General features: G+C 51.7%; 1 protein-coding gene across 1 annotated transcript in view; it reads right to left on the bottom strand.

The window, feature by feature from the left end:
- Bpifb4 (BPI fold containing family B member 4) overlaps window positions 1-10,858 on the bottom strand; it is a 23,768-nt gene extending 12,910 nt beyond the window's left edge. The window contains exons 1-9 of the mRNA XM_021194670.1: window positions 10,744-10,858; window positions 9,807-9,869; window positions 8,648-9,161; window positions 7,630-7,734; window positions 6,850-6,993; window positions 4,443-4,506; window positions 4,064-4,124; window positions 3,117-3,208; window positions 1,462-1,665 (exon numbers count right to left, since the gene is read on the bottom strand). Coding sequence (XP_021050329.1) covers window positions 1,462-1,665; window positions 3,117-3,208; window positions 4,064-4,124; window positions 4,443-4,506; window positions 6,850-6,993; window positions 7,630-7,734; window positions 8,648-9,161; window positions 9,807-9,869; window positions 10,744-10,849 — 1,353 coding nt within the window. The 5' untranslated portion in view covers window positions 10,850-10,858. The remainder of the gene's footprint in view (window positions 1-1,461; window positions 1,666-3,116; window positions 3,209-4,063; window positions 4,125-4,442; window positions 4,507-6,849; window positions 6,994-7,629; window positions 7,735-8,647; window positions 9,162-9,806; window positions 9,870-10,743) is intronic.
- Between the last annotated feature and the right edge of the window lie 7,724 nt (window positions 10,859-18,582).

Here is an 18,582-nt window from a genome sequence, read left to right as displayed (position 1 = left end):
TGCTGTAAGTCCCTTCATTTCTCCGTCACGTCTACCCACTTCCTAAAACCTCAAGGATGAAAGGCAGGCAGTACCACTTGTCAGAAGGAGAGGAGGAGGGAGGGAGGGAAGGAGGGAGGGAGGGAGGGAAGGAGGGAGGGAGGGAGGGAAGAGAAAGAAAGAGAGAGATGGTGACCATGGGACCAATGCAGCAGATAAAGCAAAGTCATTGCCTCCTGCATAGGTACACTATCAAGGCAGGGCCCTGGTCACATGTTCAATAGGGACACTTATAACTCTGCAAGAGTGCTAGCTGCCCTGGACCTAAGTGGACACTTTCTTCTCAGCAGAATTACAGATTCCCATGTTCTGGGTAGTGATTTTGTTGTTTTTTTTTTTTTTTTAATTAGCTCATGCTTATGAGAAGCTGTGAAATGTATGGTTTATACTGCCATATCTCAAAATCTCAAACTGTCCCAGAGTATTGGAGGATGATGGGTAGATTGATAGATGGATAATGGATAAGTGTATAGGTAGATAGATTGACTGAGAGATAGTGGATGGGTGCCTGGGTAGATAATAGAGGAATAGGTGGGTGGGTGGGTGGGTGGATAGATAGACTGAGAGATAATGAATGGGTGTCTGGGTAATAGATGAATGGATGGGTGGGTGGGTGAATGGATGGACAAAGGGAGGGAGGGAGGGAGAGAGGGAGGGAGGGAGGGAGGGATAACTGCATGGGTTTGTGAATTGTTGGATGGGAAGTGCGTGGATAAATGGTGAATGAGGAGTGGATGAACAGTGGGTGGGTGAGTGGGTGGGTAAGTCAGAAGGAAGGTATCTGAATAGATAGATATGATTTGCATGTGGCAAAATAGGATCTGGTAAACTGGGTGAAGCATGTATAAGCATGACTGCACTACACTGCAGCTGCTTTAAAGGTCAGAAATCTGTTAAAGGGTGGAGAGTGGCTCCTGCGTGATTCTCCTGGAAACTAGTGTTTTGTTTTTATGACTCTTTTGATTATTTGTGTATGTATGTTGGCCAACTTAAAGAGTTCTAAATGTTCATATTAAGGTGCTCACATGTGAATATGCTATTCCTTTAATAAAGGACTGAAATAAACCACACCAAACAGAGGGCAACTGCCTCCTGGGACCAGAAGCAGCTTGCTCTCATGCCTATGAGGCACATCAGAGGCTCTGATAGACAGATGATGGATGGATGGATGGATGGATGGATGGATGGATGGATGGATGGATGGATGGAGAGATTGAGGGATGGAAGGATAGATGGATAGAGGGAGGGAGAAAGGGATGGATGGGTGGGTGGAAGGGTAGATGAGTGAAGGTGTGGGTAAATCACCATTGAAAGGGCTAACAAGTACAGAATAGAAGGCAGGACCATCCTCAGTCCTTCCTGTGAAGCACAGGCTAGGAAGGACCCAGGCCAGCCACTCAGTGCCCTGCTAGGTTGACTTACCATGCCATCAGTGATGTCAATGTCCATTGCACCTTGCTTCTGCAGCATGGTCAGCACCGAGCTCAGGAAATTGGCCGAGATGGCCAGCTGAGAGTTGGTGTTGTCGCCCATGGGGGGTAGTTCTGGCATCTGTGGCCTGGGCAACACAGCTGGCCGCCCCAGGGGGTAGTCAATGAGGTCACCTCCTGCCTCCCCAACTAGAGTCTGAGGAGCATAGGAAAGGGGAGGGAAGAAAGTGAGTCTAGAGGTTGGAAAGAGGTGTCTGGACAGTGCTTCCTGGCTACACACATGATTTTGAACTACTCTTATGGACAGATCTTCTGCTTGAAAGGGAAGGGGGTCATGGCAGCTCCTGCTTTATGATCAGTTACAACTACAATTACACACAGGCAGGCACACACCCCCATGCATGAGGACACACACTATGGCACAGATCCAATGTCTCAGCCCATCACAGTGAGTCAATGTGTCCATACCCCTGAACCTGCACAGTCCATATTGGTACGCTCATCTCCAGAGAGGATGCCCTGTGCAATGCTCCACCTCTCTGGTCTCAGAGGTTAGCTACTCTGCCCTCACCTTCTTTCTGCACCTCAGCCACCAGGGCCAGCACAAGGCCAGGCCCCCTCTCACCTCCTTACCACCCTACCATCCCCCCTCAGTACTTGTTGCATTCTTCTGATCAGAAACGCTGTGGACGGTGCAGGTGCCCATGCATGCTCACATTGACAGCTCAGGGGCTGCCTCCTCTTAGAAGCCCTCATTGGCTTTGCTAGTGTATCCCAGTCCCTGTTTTAGGCTCTGTCTTGGCACTGGGTCTGTAACTGCCCATTTGCTTAAAGAATTCTCATGGTTTCTACTGCAATAGGTCGGAAATCCCCTCAAAGCAGAGGCTTTGTTCTCTTATCTGCTTCTCATTCAGCAGTGGGTGCAGGCTAGGAAGCATGCCTCTGTACAGCCATGTGACAGGGCATGGGCCTCCATCTCTGTAGTATGGGAGCATCATGCCCACATGACCCAGGGATGGCCTGCCGGCACAGGTGCCCACGCACAGTGGGTGTCAGATCCATGGGGTGCCAGAGGACCTGCTCACCTGAGTTCGCAAGACCCAGTCTCCCAACTTCTCAGTGAAGTCCTGTTTCCCAGGTTGGCACTGGCCACTGTGGGAGTGTTCATACTATGGAAAGCAGCAAACACTGCCAACTGGACTTTTGAAAACTCATTAAGAGCGGTTGTTAACTTGGTACTAGCATGCTAAGGGCCAGTGCTTCTCCAGCAGGCCCAAGCCCCCAGCAGGAGCTGCAGACACTAGCAGGATGCCCAAGCATCCTGGTTCAGAGCCCAAGCATACAATCACTAGCTGTGTGATCTTGATAATGGAGCCACCTCTCTTTGCCAGAAAAGCAAGTCTTGCAGTTCTGAGAGTACACTGCGCTCATCGGTAAGAAGCCCTCGCTTGGGACGGTGCTTGGCTCACAGTAAGCACTGAATGGTGTGTGAGCATGCTTCCCCACTCTGTCCTAGACTAGAAGGTCTCCAATCCACAAAGGGTCCTGATCAGATGTTGTTCCCAATATGTGTAAATACCTCATGTGTGTGTACACACACGAGCATGCACTCAACATCAGAGAGGAGATTTCCGATCAAACACTTACATTAAGGTCCAACTCAAGGAATTCCCCAGTCACCAGTGGAAGGCTGGAGAAAGTGTATTGCACACTCCCAAGTATTCCCAGAGGCACCAAAGCTGTGGGCAAAGAAGAGGGTCACATTACGGCCCCTTCCCTACAATACATACCTATGTGCACCCATACCTATGGATGTGGCTAGGGATGGTGCATGGACCAAGGCACCATCCCGGTTATGCTTCAACCCCATCTCTGACTCTTCCTTGCTGTGTGACCACAGACAAGTCTCTGCATCTCTCTGGAGCTCACTTCTGCCTTTGGAAAGTGTGTTTAATGTCACCTTTTAGATTCTGTGGCAGAGTCGGAAGAGAGATCCCAATAGAGATGAACTTTGTAAGCTGTGAAGCACGGTGTACGAGGGGACATTTAAGGCTGCACCGTGTGCCCCTCAGCTGGACCTACACTTCCCTGACTGCTTGACACATTATCTTCTTCACTTTCTTTCCCCATCTTGGTAAGTCATCCTCAAGGTGCCTGGTGTCCCAGAGACATGGGCTCCCTAGCAAATGGGACTGTGCTGTGTGGCTGCAGGGGTTAAAGGCTGAAGCATTGTGGGTGCTGCCATGCGAGAGAAGATGCTACGGGACTGCTTTGCTTTCAGGAGCCATCTCAGAAATCCAGGACTGGTGGTTGCACTGCAGCCTGGTCCTGGGGATCTGAACTGCCTTCTTTTAAAGAATGAGGATGCTTTCCACTTCCATAACTGCCAGGGCAGAGCCAGGCTTCCACCCAGGCCCTAAGGGGGCGTGGCAACAGCAACAGCCAGTGTGGGAGGCCTGACTATTCTCGTAGAATTTCAGGGACTTGCAGGGTCTGCCCTCTGGACACTCCTCCCAGCTGCTGCAGTGTCCCTGGGGCTAGGTCAAGAAGTCATCAGTAAACATTGGCAACCACAGCAAGGGAGGAACACTTACAGTCCACGAGACCCAGCTGGTCATTGACGAGACCCAACACCACGTCCACAATGGGGCAGAGCTGTGGAAAGAGACACCCAGGGAGCTCAGGAGGCGTGGATGCTGGGGAGCAAGATGGCAGAAGCAGCAAGCGGGGTGGCTGGCTTGACTTTTCCCTGTGGGTCGTGTCCTCACCACAGCCCAGGAGAACAGATCTCTCTTGATTCCCATTTAAGATGGCAAACAAATTTAGAGCTGTCACTCAAAAGGAAAAGCACCCCAGCTTGGGTCCAGAGCTGTGGGTGCTCAGGTTGGGTCTCCCATCCTGCCACTCGGTGGTCCCAGCCAGCATAAGCATGGCAGCCCTGGCCCTTTCCAGCCCACTCTCAGCCATCCCTACCAGGTCAGGGAGTACGTTGGCCAGCACTCGGTTCACTAAGTTGTCCACCAGGTTGGGGAGAAGCCTACAGAAGGAGGGACAAGGTGAGGAGACTCACAGACATGGAGGGCTCTGGGATGTCCAGCCACACCAGTGCCCGGTTCCAGCTCTGAGCATTGAGAGCCCCTGAGCCCTGGACAGTGACACCAGACAGAAGACTCTCCCTCCACCATGTCTACATAGGCCAACAGCAAACTTCTTTCCCTCCCTCCTCCCCTTCTTCCCTCCCTCCCTTCCCCTTTCCTTTCTCTCTTCCACCATCCCTTCTATTCTCTCTTTAACTTTTCTTCCCCTTCATTGCTTCCCCTTTCTTCCTTCCTTCCCTCCCTACTTTCTTCTCTCTCCCTTTCTCTTCCTTCCTTCCTTCCTTTTTTCCACGAACCACAAACATCAGGTCTCTGTCCTACCAGAAAGGCTGGGACATCCTGAATCCCTAGCTACCCGGACCTTAATTCCTTCTGTCCTCTGCAGGGCTATTGGCTTGTCATTTTTACCTGGGTACAAATAAATATACTACTTGATCTAAGTGCACAGTATGGCATCTAGAACATTCCATGGGCTCAACAACAACAACAACAACAACAACAACAAAATGTATGGATGCAATAGGAGAAATCTAGCTAAGAAAATGTACCCATTGGGCTCACACTCAAGGTCAGGTAAGTAGGGCTGAAAACTTGGGTGATGGGATCTCTTTGATAGAGCAGGAAGGAGGCCAGAAATCTGACCAGAGTGGGTCACCCGTGTTCACCTGGATCCCAGCTGACAAAAGCCAGAGACAGGTCATGCACACAGATGAGGCACAGACAGACGGACGGACGGACAGACAGACAGACAGACAGACAGACAGACAGACAGACAGACAGACAGACAGACACAAAGTCTCCCTGGTGGGTTCAGTCCTTAACAGCACTCCTGTTCACCCCTTACACGGTATCTGGACCCCTCCCCCACAAAGAGCCAACTCCCACTTCTCCGCCAAGCCGAGGAGCAACATCTCGGAAAAAACAGAAGCTTGGACACCTCCCCACAGCTTGCTGTGCACCTTGGTACCCTTTGTAAGTGGCTCCATCTTAAGGAAGCTGCTCCTGTCCTGGTTCTCCTGAGGTCCCTGGGGATATGCCTGAGGGTGCCACACACAGCTGCACATGTACTGGTGTGTTATAGATGGTGTGCTACTGATCTATGTCTATGTCCTTACGGGAAGTGGGGAGATCCATCAGGCCTCCTGAAAAATGGTATCTATAGACAGCTATAGATTGTCACCAAAACAGATGGGTGAAACAGCATGGGCAAATGAATGACAGCTCATCTGGGAATAACTCGCAGCTCTAAGGGGTTAGCCAAGGGCACTGAGTGTTTGGGTGCAGAAACGTCTCCCAGATGACTGAAGGGAAAGTGCCATGTGCTTCAGGCTCCAGGACAGGTGTCTGTGTGCATGAAGGGCTGGGGCTGTGGATCCACACTGGAGTCTGCCTGTCTTCACTGGAGGAGGCAGAAGGAGAGCCACAGTGAGCAGCCATGGCCAGCTCCAGCTGCACCTCCATCATTCGACATTCTGAATGAAGTGAATGGGAAAGTCTGGGAGGATCTGTGTTTGACCTTGGAGCCTGTTTTCTCTGTCCCTGTCCATCCTGACGCACAAGGACAGAAGCTACAAGAGGCAGGGGGTGGGGTGGGGGATGGGGAGGTGGGATTCTGGTTACACAGATGCGGGCTGGAGTGATGGGGCAAGAGGATTAGTAAGACAGGAGAGACCCCAAAGACTGAGGGAGTGAACAGACGGGCGCTGTGCTCTGAGCTGTCATTAATGTGTCCTCGTCCAAGATCTCCATGACCTGGGGACAACATGCTGGCCAATACATGGGATGGCTGACAACTCTCTGGACAAAGGATAGGGGCTTAGTCACTTCATAGAGAAGACAAAAAATCTCGCACACAGTCCCAATCAGGGGTATAGTGAATATATAACAAGACGAGAAACTTCTCTATGGGTTGGGACACTCATGGTACATAAGCCCTTTGGGATATATTTCATAAACTCTGACAACATGCCAGATTCTATACCAACTGCCTTATGCTCATTTTCTTGGTTCCCCAAAACAGAAGCTACTCCGTTTCCCAGACGCAGAATCTGGGGCTCAGAGTTGTTCAGGGTCACACGGCAAGGAGCATTGGAACTGAGATTTGAGTCTGGACAGGTCTCTCCAAGGTATGGATGGATGCTCACATCCTGGGCTCAAAGGTGCAGCTCTGGGATTATCAAGTAGGTGGCAGTCTCTCAGTATATGAGGTCTTTGTGTGGGACCATGCTATGTCCCAGGAGGGGTGACTGCAGTGCTCCGTCCCCTCTCCACCTCGCACTCACCCCCGAAGCAGCTTGACTTTGATACCTCCCAGGAGGGTGTCACAGCGCTCAATGACCAACCGTGGGTAGCCTGTGCGGTCCATGGTCAGCCGAACTTTGGCCGTGATGTTTACCTCCACCGCAATATCCAGGAAGCCGATGAGGCTGAAGGAGACCGGGAGACCCGTGAGACCATCAGCCACTCTCACCGCATCTCCGTCTTGCATAGGCCTGTCAGGCACTTGTCACCTCAGATTTTTAGCACTGATTCTTCCTGACCTCATGTCTCAGAGCCCCAAACCAAGAGTTATCCCACTGCCTCGAGGCATCGGGACAAATCTCCCTCGTCCTCAGCCAGTGAGAATTTTAAAGGCTAGGAACAGGGCTTGCTACACGAACTCTTGTTTGTAAGGGAACCATCCTGATTTTGTCGTCGTGACTCCACCCCACCCCGAGGAAATGAGTCCCACTCTCCAAGGTCCCCACTGGGTGACTAGGAAGGCACTCTCCCCATGGCCACAGCCAACCAGAAGGAGAGTGGCCTTGCTAGTGAACTCAAAAAGACTCGGTGGCATTAGGAGACTTGTCTAAGTACTGAGACTTAGGTATTCCCTATCTCTTGACTCCCAGACCCTGGGCTGCCTTTCCTGCTGAAGGGACCATCACCGACTGACTTGGAGTTCAGACATTTGGTCTCCCTGCTCCTCCCACCATGATGGATGCAGCAACCACACGTGATGAGAAGAGGTAGCTTGCCCAAGCTCTTCTGTCAGGGACCTCTCCTAGACCTAGGGCACGTACCTCCTTCCGTTGATGGCCACACGGGTGTACAAGCTCAGGTAGACACCCACACCGGGCAGGAGTCTCACAGACACCCGGGGAAGGGTAAGTTCCACGATGCGCAACCTGCATGCAGTCAAGAGAGATGAGCTGGTGACTGCTGCCATTCGCTGCCACAGAACACCCTCCCTCACTCCGCCTCCTCTGCTCCCCACACTCTGCCCTCCTACCACAGAGATACTTGAGGTCCATGGGCAAAACACAGAGAAGTTCAAGGCAGAAGACACATGGCCAAACCTCCCACCCGCGGGGGCATCTGTTTGCAGTTCTGTACCCTTCATTTCCTCTGACTCTTTGGTGAAGACACTGCCCCCTGCTGGATCCTTCCTGCACAATCCTCAAACTTCAGCCTGGGTGCCCTTGCGTGAAGCCACCTGCCCTGAACCCCCTTCTGTGCATCCTCAGTCACTAGAAGCTTCTGCCGGTCCTTACGGACCCTTTGACTAGGTCCTTTTGCCAATCCCACACACCCCACCAACCAGCAAGTTCCCCGGGAGCTGAGGTGAGTGTCTCCAGGTTAAGTGTCCCTCACATCATAAGAGCACAATGTAATTGTCGAGTTAAATGACAACGGCAGGGAACCTGGGCGTGACTGGAATTATAATACACAATTCTAATTAATAATTCTAATGCATCTCATTATGAGGCTATAGCATATGGTATAGCGTATAGTATAGTATATGGCATATGCTGGATATGTCACATAGTTTTAAATCCTTGACTTTTTTTTAATCTTCATAAGCTGAGTTACGCTGATCATTCCACATTCCTGTAAACTGAAAGACAGAGAGACAAAAAGAGTGTCCTAGTGTCCTACAAGAGGCAGTGCTGGGTCTAGGCTTCTGGCATCGTTCATGTGAACACTACAAACTGTGTAATGTGAGCCTGTCAAGATGTCCAGTCCTAACCTCTCCTGCGCCTCGGGGCACAGTTGCCTGTTTGTGGCTCCCCTGTCAGTAAGTGGAACTCAGTTCCTTACCCAGTGATGCCTTGTACGGTGCTTAGGATGCCTCCTTCACCCAGCACACCGAGCACACCGCCTCCTCCGAGAAGTCCTCCATCTCCAAGAAGACCTCCTCCTCCAAGCAAGCCCCCTTGGCCCGCCAGAATGCCTTCACTCGCCAGCATGCCTCCTGAGCCCAGGAGGCCTCCGGGGCCCAGGGCCCCAGTGGCCACACCAGCTGGGATCTCTCCAGGCCTCAGCTCGCGCCGGTAGAGCCTGCCCACCGAGGATGAGTCTGCGGCGGACCTGTACCGCCCAGAGCCGCGGTGGTAGGCACTGTCCGGAGGCCGGTAGTCTTCGTGCCGTAGGTCCCTGAGGCTCCCATCAGAGTCCAGGATCTCCCCATAGCGGTATTTGCCCCCCAGCTGAGCTCTGTTGTCGTTCGCCTCAATGTGACCATATTTGTAATTGCCACCAAGCTGTCTGCCATTGGTGTATTTGGGGGGAGGCTCTCGGACATGGAAGTCGTTGTACGGGACACCACCGACACCTCGGGGGAATTCAGCTCGTCTGTAGTCATCATAGCGGTGCCTGCCACCACCCAAAAGGCCACCACTGCCACCCAGAAGTCCCCCACCATGGCTGCCACCACCCAACAGTCCACCACTGCCACCCAACAGACCACCACCATGGCTGCCACCACCCAACAGTCCNCCACCATGGCTGCCACCACCCAACAGTCCTCCACTGCCACCCAACAGACCACCACCACTGCCCCCTCCACCACCCAACAACCCTCCACTATGGCTATCATCATCACCCAACAGACCCCCACCATGGCTGCCACCACCCAACAGTCCTCCACCATGGCTACCACCACCCAGAAGCCCCCCGCTGCCACCCAACAGACCCCCACCATGGCTACCTCCACCCAGCAGCCCCCCACTGCCACCCAACAGACCCCCACCATGGCTACCACCACCCAGCAGCCCCCCACCACTGCCACCACCACCTAGTAGCCCACCACCACCACTGCTACTGCCACCCAATAGGCCTCCGCCCAACAGGTCACCACCACCTCCTCCACTCCCACCAAGCAGGCCCCCCAAGAGACCTCCTCCCCCACCACTGCTCCCTTCGCTTCCACCAAGCAGTCCACCCAAGAAGGGCCCTCCACCATCACCACGGGCTTTACCCACGGGCACCTCCCTCAGGGCGGAGCGGAAGGCGTCACTCTTCTGAATTGTGCCTGAGATGGCTGTGGAGAGGCACAGGTGTCAGCCAGGAGGCTCCCCTTCCCAGTCCCCAGGCACCACCTGAGAGTGTCACCCTACCTGTGGGGCCTCATCCTGCCACCCCACTTCCCTGGGGAAAAGCAGCAATAGATCAAGAAGACAGAACAACACCCAGGGAGCTCATGTCCTGGGTGTTACTCCCATCCCTGAAGCTGGATTCCAAACCTTGGTGGGCTTCCTTTTTCTCTCTCCCTTTTAAGTAGCCCTCACTTCGTGGCTTGATAAAGTCTACTTTCTCATAAATTATAAATTCCTGGGGAACAGCCAGGGCTGGAACAACAGCCTCCATTTGATGAAATGAAGACACAAAAGGCTCTGAGGCTCTCAGATCAGTAGATAGGAAGTCATCTTGCAGCATCCTCACTGGCGCCCTGGGTAGGAATGGGGGCCACAGCAGGTCCTCATTTCTCAGGGTACAAAGAAAAGACTTCTGGTTCAAAGGCACCTGTACCTGAACTTCTGCACCTCGGGAGCCATGTGGGTCTCCACGAGCCATCCCACTCAGCTCTCCCGACACCGGTCCTTTCCAGACGGCTCATCCCACTTTCCAGAGGAGGGCACTGAGACTTGGGTTGTGTAAGCAGGGGTTGAATCTCAGGAATCCTGTCCCTGGGGCCCAAGTTCTTAATCTCTGCTGTCTACTGTCTCGAGAGAATGAGCTAGCGCCTAGGAGGTGGTATCTGAGAGAAAAGAGAAGCTACGGCCCAAAGGAAGAGGGTCCCCCAGCCACTAACCATGGGGTCTGCTAGCATGGGGAGGGCTCTCAGGCACTGGGGAGTTGGCTCACCTCCCATCCCCTCACATGCCAACCTTGGTGCCCACTGGGGTTGAACTCACCATTTCCCAGCACATCTTTTGTAACTCTGAGGACTGTGGTTGTGTCTTGGCGGACGCCACACACAGCTGCCACAGACAGAGCAGCCACACACCACGCAGTCCACATATTGATGTTGCTTTCCTGCTGAGACACTATGTGTCACCACTCCGACTATCCTCCCATCCATCCATCCTTTTATTCACTCACCGGTTCATATATCTGTCCTGATATCTGTCCTTCCACCTACCCACTTAGGCATCTCTCCACCCACTCACCAATCCATCTATCTACCCAGCCATCTGTCTATCCTATCCACTCAAACACCCATTGGTTCTCCTATCCATCCTCCTACCCATTCACTCACACATCCATCCGTCCATCCGTCTATCCACCCATCCACTCACACATCCATCAATCCATCCGTCCACCCATCCTCCTACCCATCCATCCATCAGTCCATTCACCCATCCATCCACCCACCCATCCACCCATCCACTCACACATCCATCAGTCCATCCGTCCACCCATCCATCCTTCCTTCCTTCATCTGCCTGTCCTCTTTTTCCTTCATCCCTCCAGCTCTGGCCAGCGAGCAGAGATGAGCACCCTCACCCTAGATGTCATATTAGAATCCAAGACCCAGAGACAGGAAACTGACAAGAGTCACACAGTAGGACATAGTCCAGAATCACTGCTACCACTTTAAACTTTAAAAAAAAATGATCTAGTGACAAAAATAGTCATTGAGTAAATTATTCCAGAGCATAGAAATCTATTAGCCAAGATGGAATTTACAGATTGAGCTATGGAGGGAGAGATGGGGATTCTGACACAAGGAGCACCCTGGCAGCTAGGAGCTTTTTGTAGCTCTCCCTCCAATGCCTGTCCATCTACTCATCCCCCCACCTCTCATTCACTCATTCTTCTCCTCTTACCCAAGCATCCTTTTGGCATTCTACCTATTTTCCTGTCTATCTATTATTCAAATAGCCACTAAGTTGTACATCTATCCACCAGCCCATCCTCTAACTCATCTGCCCTCCTATCCTTCCATCTATCCATCCATCCATCAATCCATACATCTACCCACTCTCCCACCTATTTACCCATATATCCATCTACAGATCTACCTTCCCATTCACCCATGCATTTTTCTATCTGTTATGCAAGCATCTAGACTATCCAATCATATATCTACCCATTCATTTAGTCTAGTGGTTCTCAACCTTCCTACTGCTGTGACCCTTTAATACTGTCCCTCATGTTGTGGTGACTTCCAATCATAAAATAATTTCTGTTGCTACATCATAGCTGTAATAATGTAAATGTTGTTGGAAATAGAGGTTTGCCAAAGGGGTTGTAACCCACAGGTTGAGAACCACTACAATCCATTTGTCCACTAATTCATCCATCCATCAATCTGTTAATTCACCCATCCATTCATTAATCCCTCCACCATGCATTTATCCATCCATCTATCCATCCATCCATCCATCCATCCATCCATTCTTCCACTCACCAACACAGCCATCAAGGTACTCTTACATACTTCCAGTCAAGGCACTCTTCCATACTTCCCTCCCTTAGAGCAGTGGGATCCACACCGTATGCTTAAGAACATGGCTCTGGATCCCAGTTTATCAAGTTTCTGGTCCTTAGACAAAAGACCTTTAATTTGTAACCACAAAAGTGAGACATTTAAGCCATGCAAGTTGTTATTTTAGGACAGTCGCCTCAGAACCTCAGGAAGTGAGAGAGGGCATGCTGAAATGCGGTGACACCTGATTTGGGCTCAGCTGATTGGCTTCCAGGAAATGCTGTCAGCCTCTGTCTGTGCCTCCTTCACCCACTCCAGCTACCCAGGTTCCTCGTTCATCTGCCTCAGCGTATCAGCACACCACAGCTTTCCATGGCTAACATGGACTCTTGACACTTAGACGTTCTCTTTAGCTTGTTCCCGCCACTCTTCAAGTTTCACAACACTTCTGAGCTACATCTGCCCATCTCATCCCAGGAGACTGGGAATACTCATTTATACTAGACTATTAAAAATAATATGCCCATGATTGTTTTCTGTCTTCTTCATCTCATCCTGATCTCATGCCTAAAGAACTGTGCGTTATTTTTGTTTTGTTTTGTTTTTTTAAATGGAAATCATCCGAGGTGTTTCTAGCGCTAGCAGGCAACTGAAAAGCATCACGGAGGTAAAAAAAAAAAAAACAAAAAAACAAAAAAAACAGAAGGCCCACACCCCTGGGAAAGCTGGGCACAGCTTTTGCATACATATGTGTGTCCTGATTTAGACCCATTGCTATCTGAGGTCCTGACACCTGGCAGAGCTCCCCTATAGCCTGAAGGGTGGGGTTTCTTATTCCTCAGCCTCCCTTACCAGCCTGGACCTGTGACAGGGACGGAACTCCTCCTTACCCTTGAGGGGGTGTGCAAGTCAATCCTCAGAGGTCTGTTGCCCAGGCCTCTGCTGTGGGCTGAGTCTGGTCACAGATCAGCTTTATAAAGTGGCCACGGTCTAAGTGGGGACCCGGACAGGGAAGGGCCATGTAATTATGACTGACTAGAATTATAAGACCGGAATTCAGATTTTCTCTACAACTTGAGCATTGAGCCCCAAAACCACAAGAGTTTGTGGTTTGTGGCTAATTCCAAGAAGTGTGTTCAGCTCCGGATGGTGTCACATGAGCTGGGCTTTATCGCCCTGATCTGGCTATGTTCCTGGAGATCTCAGGCCTTCAGGTGAGCACACCTGGCTTCTAATCCCCCCTTCAAGGCAGATATTTCCCATTCTAGGTGTCCTGGTGGGTAGATTGGACCTGCCCCACCTCACAGGACTGAATTTCGCTCTGTGACCCTGTTCTCTCCAAGTCCATTCCGTCTCTATAGGACAAATGGAGGTAATACCCGCTTCGTGGTTTGGAGACCCTGGGAGGTAGCTATGGCTCTAACTGCTCTCGTGTGGGTCAGCTCACAGGTAGAATGTTTTAGAGCTACAGAATATCCCTCCATCGTGAGGGGAAAGAATTCACATGTACAGCAAAGCCAAGAGAACGGTCCAGTGAGCGCCACACACCAGCCAGCCTCACCAACATCTGCATTCCGCGCCTGGTACCTGCTCTGTCACGTTTTTTTGTTTGGCCATGGGGCCACTTTTTATTTTCATGATGACTTTAATGTATGTACTGAGACATAATCTCTTGTATCCCAGGCTGACCTCAAATTCACCATGTAGCGGAGGATAACCTTGAACTCTGAGCCTCCTGCATTCACCTCGCTGGGATTGCAGCCAGTCGCCGCCATACTTGGTCTGTGTGATGCTGTGAATTGAATCAGAGACTTTCTACAGGACGCTAGGCTAGTGAGCCCTCCACCAATTGAGCTCTCTCCTCAGCTCTGGTTTTGTGCTGACAGCCGAATGTGACACTACCCACCTCCACACACAGGCTACGATTTTGTGTATAAATTTCCACAGTGGAAACCTGTGCCTATGATGATTTCATGTATTTGTGTAGCCTACCTCTTACCACACTACAGAACATTCCCTCGCCCACAGTTCCCTCCTTCCTTCCCCCCATCACTCCCTATCCCCGTAGAGGCACCAGTTGCCCAGCCTTCTGCCCAGGCTTCCCTTGACACCCAAAATTCCACACCCCACCACGTCTTCTCCTTATGCTCTTCCCTGCTCCTTGCCACTCTCCCTGCCTCTGGGCCTTTGCACTCGCCAGTCCTGCCATCTACATGCCTTTTACTCCCCCTCTGGACCACTCAGACATCCCTGGGCCCATCTGAGTTGGGAATTCTCCAGGACAACCAGGAGGGTGACCAGCACAGAGCCCAGCATAAGTGCAGTTGCCAGTGTAACCACAAATGACAACTGAGTCCCCACTGGCCTGAACACCCACTGAGGACTTCTGCTGCCTGCACCCCGCCCAGCCCAGGCCCAGTTTTCACACCTGTTTGTGACCACCTCCTCCAGGCTCCAGTCTTCCCACTCACTACTGCAAAGGGCCAGGATGTTCTCTTCCCTACCCCTGAAAGCTTCGGTCCTTTATTGCCAGCCCCACCACCACCACCAAGAGATGCTTTCTGCCCTTCCCTACCAGCAAAGGGGCTTTGGAGGCAGGTGGCATATATTTGAATCCTGGCAAGCTTGGCTTGCGTCAGCGCAGCATCACCTGTTTTCCCAGTCAGGCTCCTCTTTGGGACTCAGTCTCCCCATATACAGCAGATACATTAATAGAGTTATTAAGGGTACTACGTGGGTGCAGTCCTGATGCCAGCTTTCTGCCTGCCTAAGTGAATTGGTGACCAAATCCATCCTAGTCCACGGAGCTGAGTATGGGACCTAGCACACAACACACTTCTAGTGACAGGGCTTTCTCAGCATCAGCATCATCTAGGGTCCTTGTGGGCTCCACAAAGCCACCCAAGGCATGAAGAAGAAATCCCAGATGAGCTGTCTAAACCCCATGAGGGCCAGAAGGGCTCTGGGGCTGGGTATACCCTTGAAACCGGGGTGACTTCCTCCTCCCTGGCCTCAGTCTGGCTCTGCACAGTGAAGAACATAAAGGGTTAAGTAGGAAATGTCTGATCATACCTCAATCCCCAGAAGACCACAGCCCCTTGTGACTCCCCCAGTGAGAGCCCCATGTACAGTGGTTTCTACCCAACTTGCTCTGAGCACCACGTTGGACCACACCTGCCCTTCCCTGTGTTTCTGCCTGCACCTCTGTATCATGGGAAGATTGGGGGTGACATTTGCAGATGGTGTCCATGGGCCTCCATTCTGTAAAATCTGACTTGTGCCCCAGAGGCTGCTAAGCAAACGTACCTATTACTATTTAATCTGAGGTAAAAGTCCAAGAGTCCAAATATGCTTTTCCTCACCTGAGGAAGCAGGAGCCCATGTGACCTGCTGAGGTCCAAGCATGGTGGGGGCCTGTGGGTGGCTGTGGCCCATCCTCCAGGTTCTCTTACTGCCTTAATTTGGAGGCCAGTCTGGCCCCAGTGGTTCTGAGGCTGGCCTGCCTCCTGAGGCCACCTTGGCCATCCTGGAAGGATTAGTGCAGAGGCGCCAGGGAGATCACCTGGGCTTAGTGTCCAAAAGGCCCTTTGTCTAGAGCCAGGCCTTGAGGAAACCATGGCGGAAGGACATCCAGATCTCCCAGGAGGTGACTCACCCTGAAGGTGACCCGGCCATCCAGGGGGCCAAGGGTGTGCCTGTGTGCTGGGTCACACTGTTGAGACAGAAAACGGCCCCAACTCCACTGTGACCTTGTCCCTGCAGCACTGTCCCCTGTATGGATGGTCAGTTCACCGGGAGTGCCATTAGGGGGCACTCTTCACACTGTATCCTATCCCCTATCCTAAGGGTGGAAGTTCAGACACTGGGCATTGTGTCTGGAGGAGAGACACTGAGCTCAAATCCTGGCCTGTTGTAGCTTTGGCTTGTCATTAAGTCCCCTGCACCTCAGTTTCCTGTACAATTATTAGAAAGCAGGGCTAATTCCGGACGTTGACACCGTAAGAATGCAAAACTGTATGAGGCCGAGCCTAGCCCTTAGTGAGTGTGTGACAACACCATTACGGTGACACATGACACAGTGACACAGTGAACAGGCTGGCTTTGGGATTAGGGGCAACAGGATCTTGTTTGAGTCACAAACTGCCTGCTTCTGCCACTTAGGGGCTGGCTGACACTTCTTGGCGCCTCCATTTCTGAGTTGTAAGAACAGGATGTGTAGCGCCTGTTTACCCATTACCCATTCATTAAACCACGTGATGAAAACCATTTAAAAGAAGCAGCAGTTCTTTAAGCTCAGAGTTCTCAATCTGTACAATTAACTCCTTATCTTTCAGGCCTGTGGAATGATGGGACGTCACAGCGGCAGGACATGGAGAAGGAAAGTGGCTCGCCCCATGGAGGCTAGAAGGCAGAAAGGGCAATGGAAGGGACCAGGGATAAGATATACTCTTCAGAATGTGGCCTCCAACTAGGCCCAGTTGCTAAGCCCTGTGAGCCTGTCTAAGGACAAAGCCACTGAAGACAGTACCTTCATGACCCAATCACTTCCCATACGTGCTGCATAGGGGATCAAGCTTTAACACACGAATCCTGTGGGGACTTTTCACACTTAAACCATAGCAGCATGGAAACCCTAGACAGTCTGGGCACTGTGGAATTCAGTGTATGATAGGGTGGTAAGCTGATTCTGTCCCTGACTTTGGGAAACCCTCAGTGAAGTATGGGATTTAGACCAAGTGTCTTGATGGGGACACTAAGAGCCCCAAGGATGAGAGCAGGGGTTCCAGCCTAATTCAGAAAGAAGTTCCAGGAAAAGGCAGTCATGTAAAGGCCCGGCCAGGCTGCTACTCACTCACACGTGCCAGGCCCCTTCCCAGCACCTGACACTGGCTGGATGTTTAGCCCTCTGGTGACCTGGGTGAGAACCACGACCTCCCTGTGTCACAGACAAGTAACTGCTGTGATCTGAATGTGTTCCCTGAGTGATGGGGCCAGGAGACAGGGCCAGTGGGGGGGGGCGGTGTTAGGCCTTTGGGGGCTCCAGCTTTGTGAATGGATGAATTCCACTTCAGCAAGCAAGAAGTAGATTCCAGTGTGGGAATGATTCCTAAATAAAGGAAGATATCTCTCTCTCTCTCTCTCTCTCTCTCTCTCTCTCTCTCTCTCTCTCTCTCTCACTCTCTCTCTCTCTTCTCTCTCTCAATATCTCTCTCTNCTCTCTCTCTCTCTTACACACACACACACTCTCTCTCTCTCTTCTCTCTCTCAATATCTCTCTCTCTCTCTTTCTCTCACTTTATCTCTACCTCTTCATCTCTTTATTGTCTTTGACCTTTGGCCTGGCATTATGGGATGGCACAGCAGAACAAACCAGCCCCTCCATCTTGGATGTCCTGTTCTCCAGAAGGGTGAGCCAGTAAATTCCTGTTCAGTGTAAACCAGCCAGTCTTAGATGCCCTGTTACACATGGGACTGAGACAGAGCCCAAGGTCAGGCATCTGAGCCCCCTTTAGCTGCAATGGAGATTGCCTGGACCACTGAGAAAGAGCTTGGACGGCTCCCGGCCATGTGCATTGGGTGATGCCAGAATGAATAGTAAAGCCTACTGTGGATTTGTTGGAGTGATGAGCTACAGGGGAGACCCACCAATGTGAGCAGTGCCATCCCGGAAGCCGGAAGCCCAGGGAACAGGACAGGAAAGAGAAGAAAAGAACTCTCCCTCTGCTCCCTGACAGTGGGTGAGCATCTCCTCTGACACACTGCCAGCACCGTGACACATTGCCAGCACCGTGACACACTGCCAGCACCGTGATGCCCGCCTCAGGTGCAGTCCACCGCAACCATGTCTCCTGGGGAGTTGTCACACTGGTGAATGAAACTAACCATTGTGTGTGTCAAGAGCATTTGGAAGTGCTCTCTTGCTCTAGGAACATCTCTGTCTTCTCCTCAGTCAACGGGTGTCTCTGCAGGGCAGGGCGAGTCTCATTCGCACTTGCTTCATAGAGTTCTGGCTCCTCTTCTCCCTGCAGAACTGCTCCTATTCAACCCTCAAAAATTCAGCTCGTATGCCCTTCTGAGAGGTTTCCAAAACTCCAAGGCAGAGGTCCTGACAGAAGATGGGGGTAATGGATGACAGGGAGAGGCCGAGGCCAGACAAGGACCAGAGGCTGCCCAGGCCAGCCAGGTGGGTCTGAGACTCGGCACTCCAATAACTGAGCCCCAGGTCCCCTCACCTCTTAAGAGCTCCTGTTTAGAATGAAGATCATTGGAGGCCAAGGCCAACAGCGCTCCTGTGTGGCCAGGGGACAAACCAGCCAGCAAA

This window comes from Mus pahari, chromosome 3, assembly GCF_900095145.1.
Source record: "Mus pahari chromosome 3, PAHARI_EIJ_v1.1, whole genome shotgun sequence".
Taxonomy (NCBI): Eukaryota; Metazoa; Chordata; class Mammalia; order Rodentia; family Muridae; genus Mus; species Mus pahari.
The sequence above is the reverse complement of the archived record's forward strand: the minus strand, read 5'-3'. Positions and strand labels throughout refer to the sequence as shown.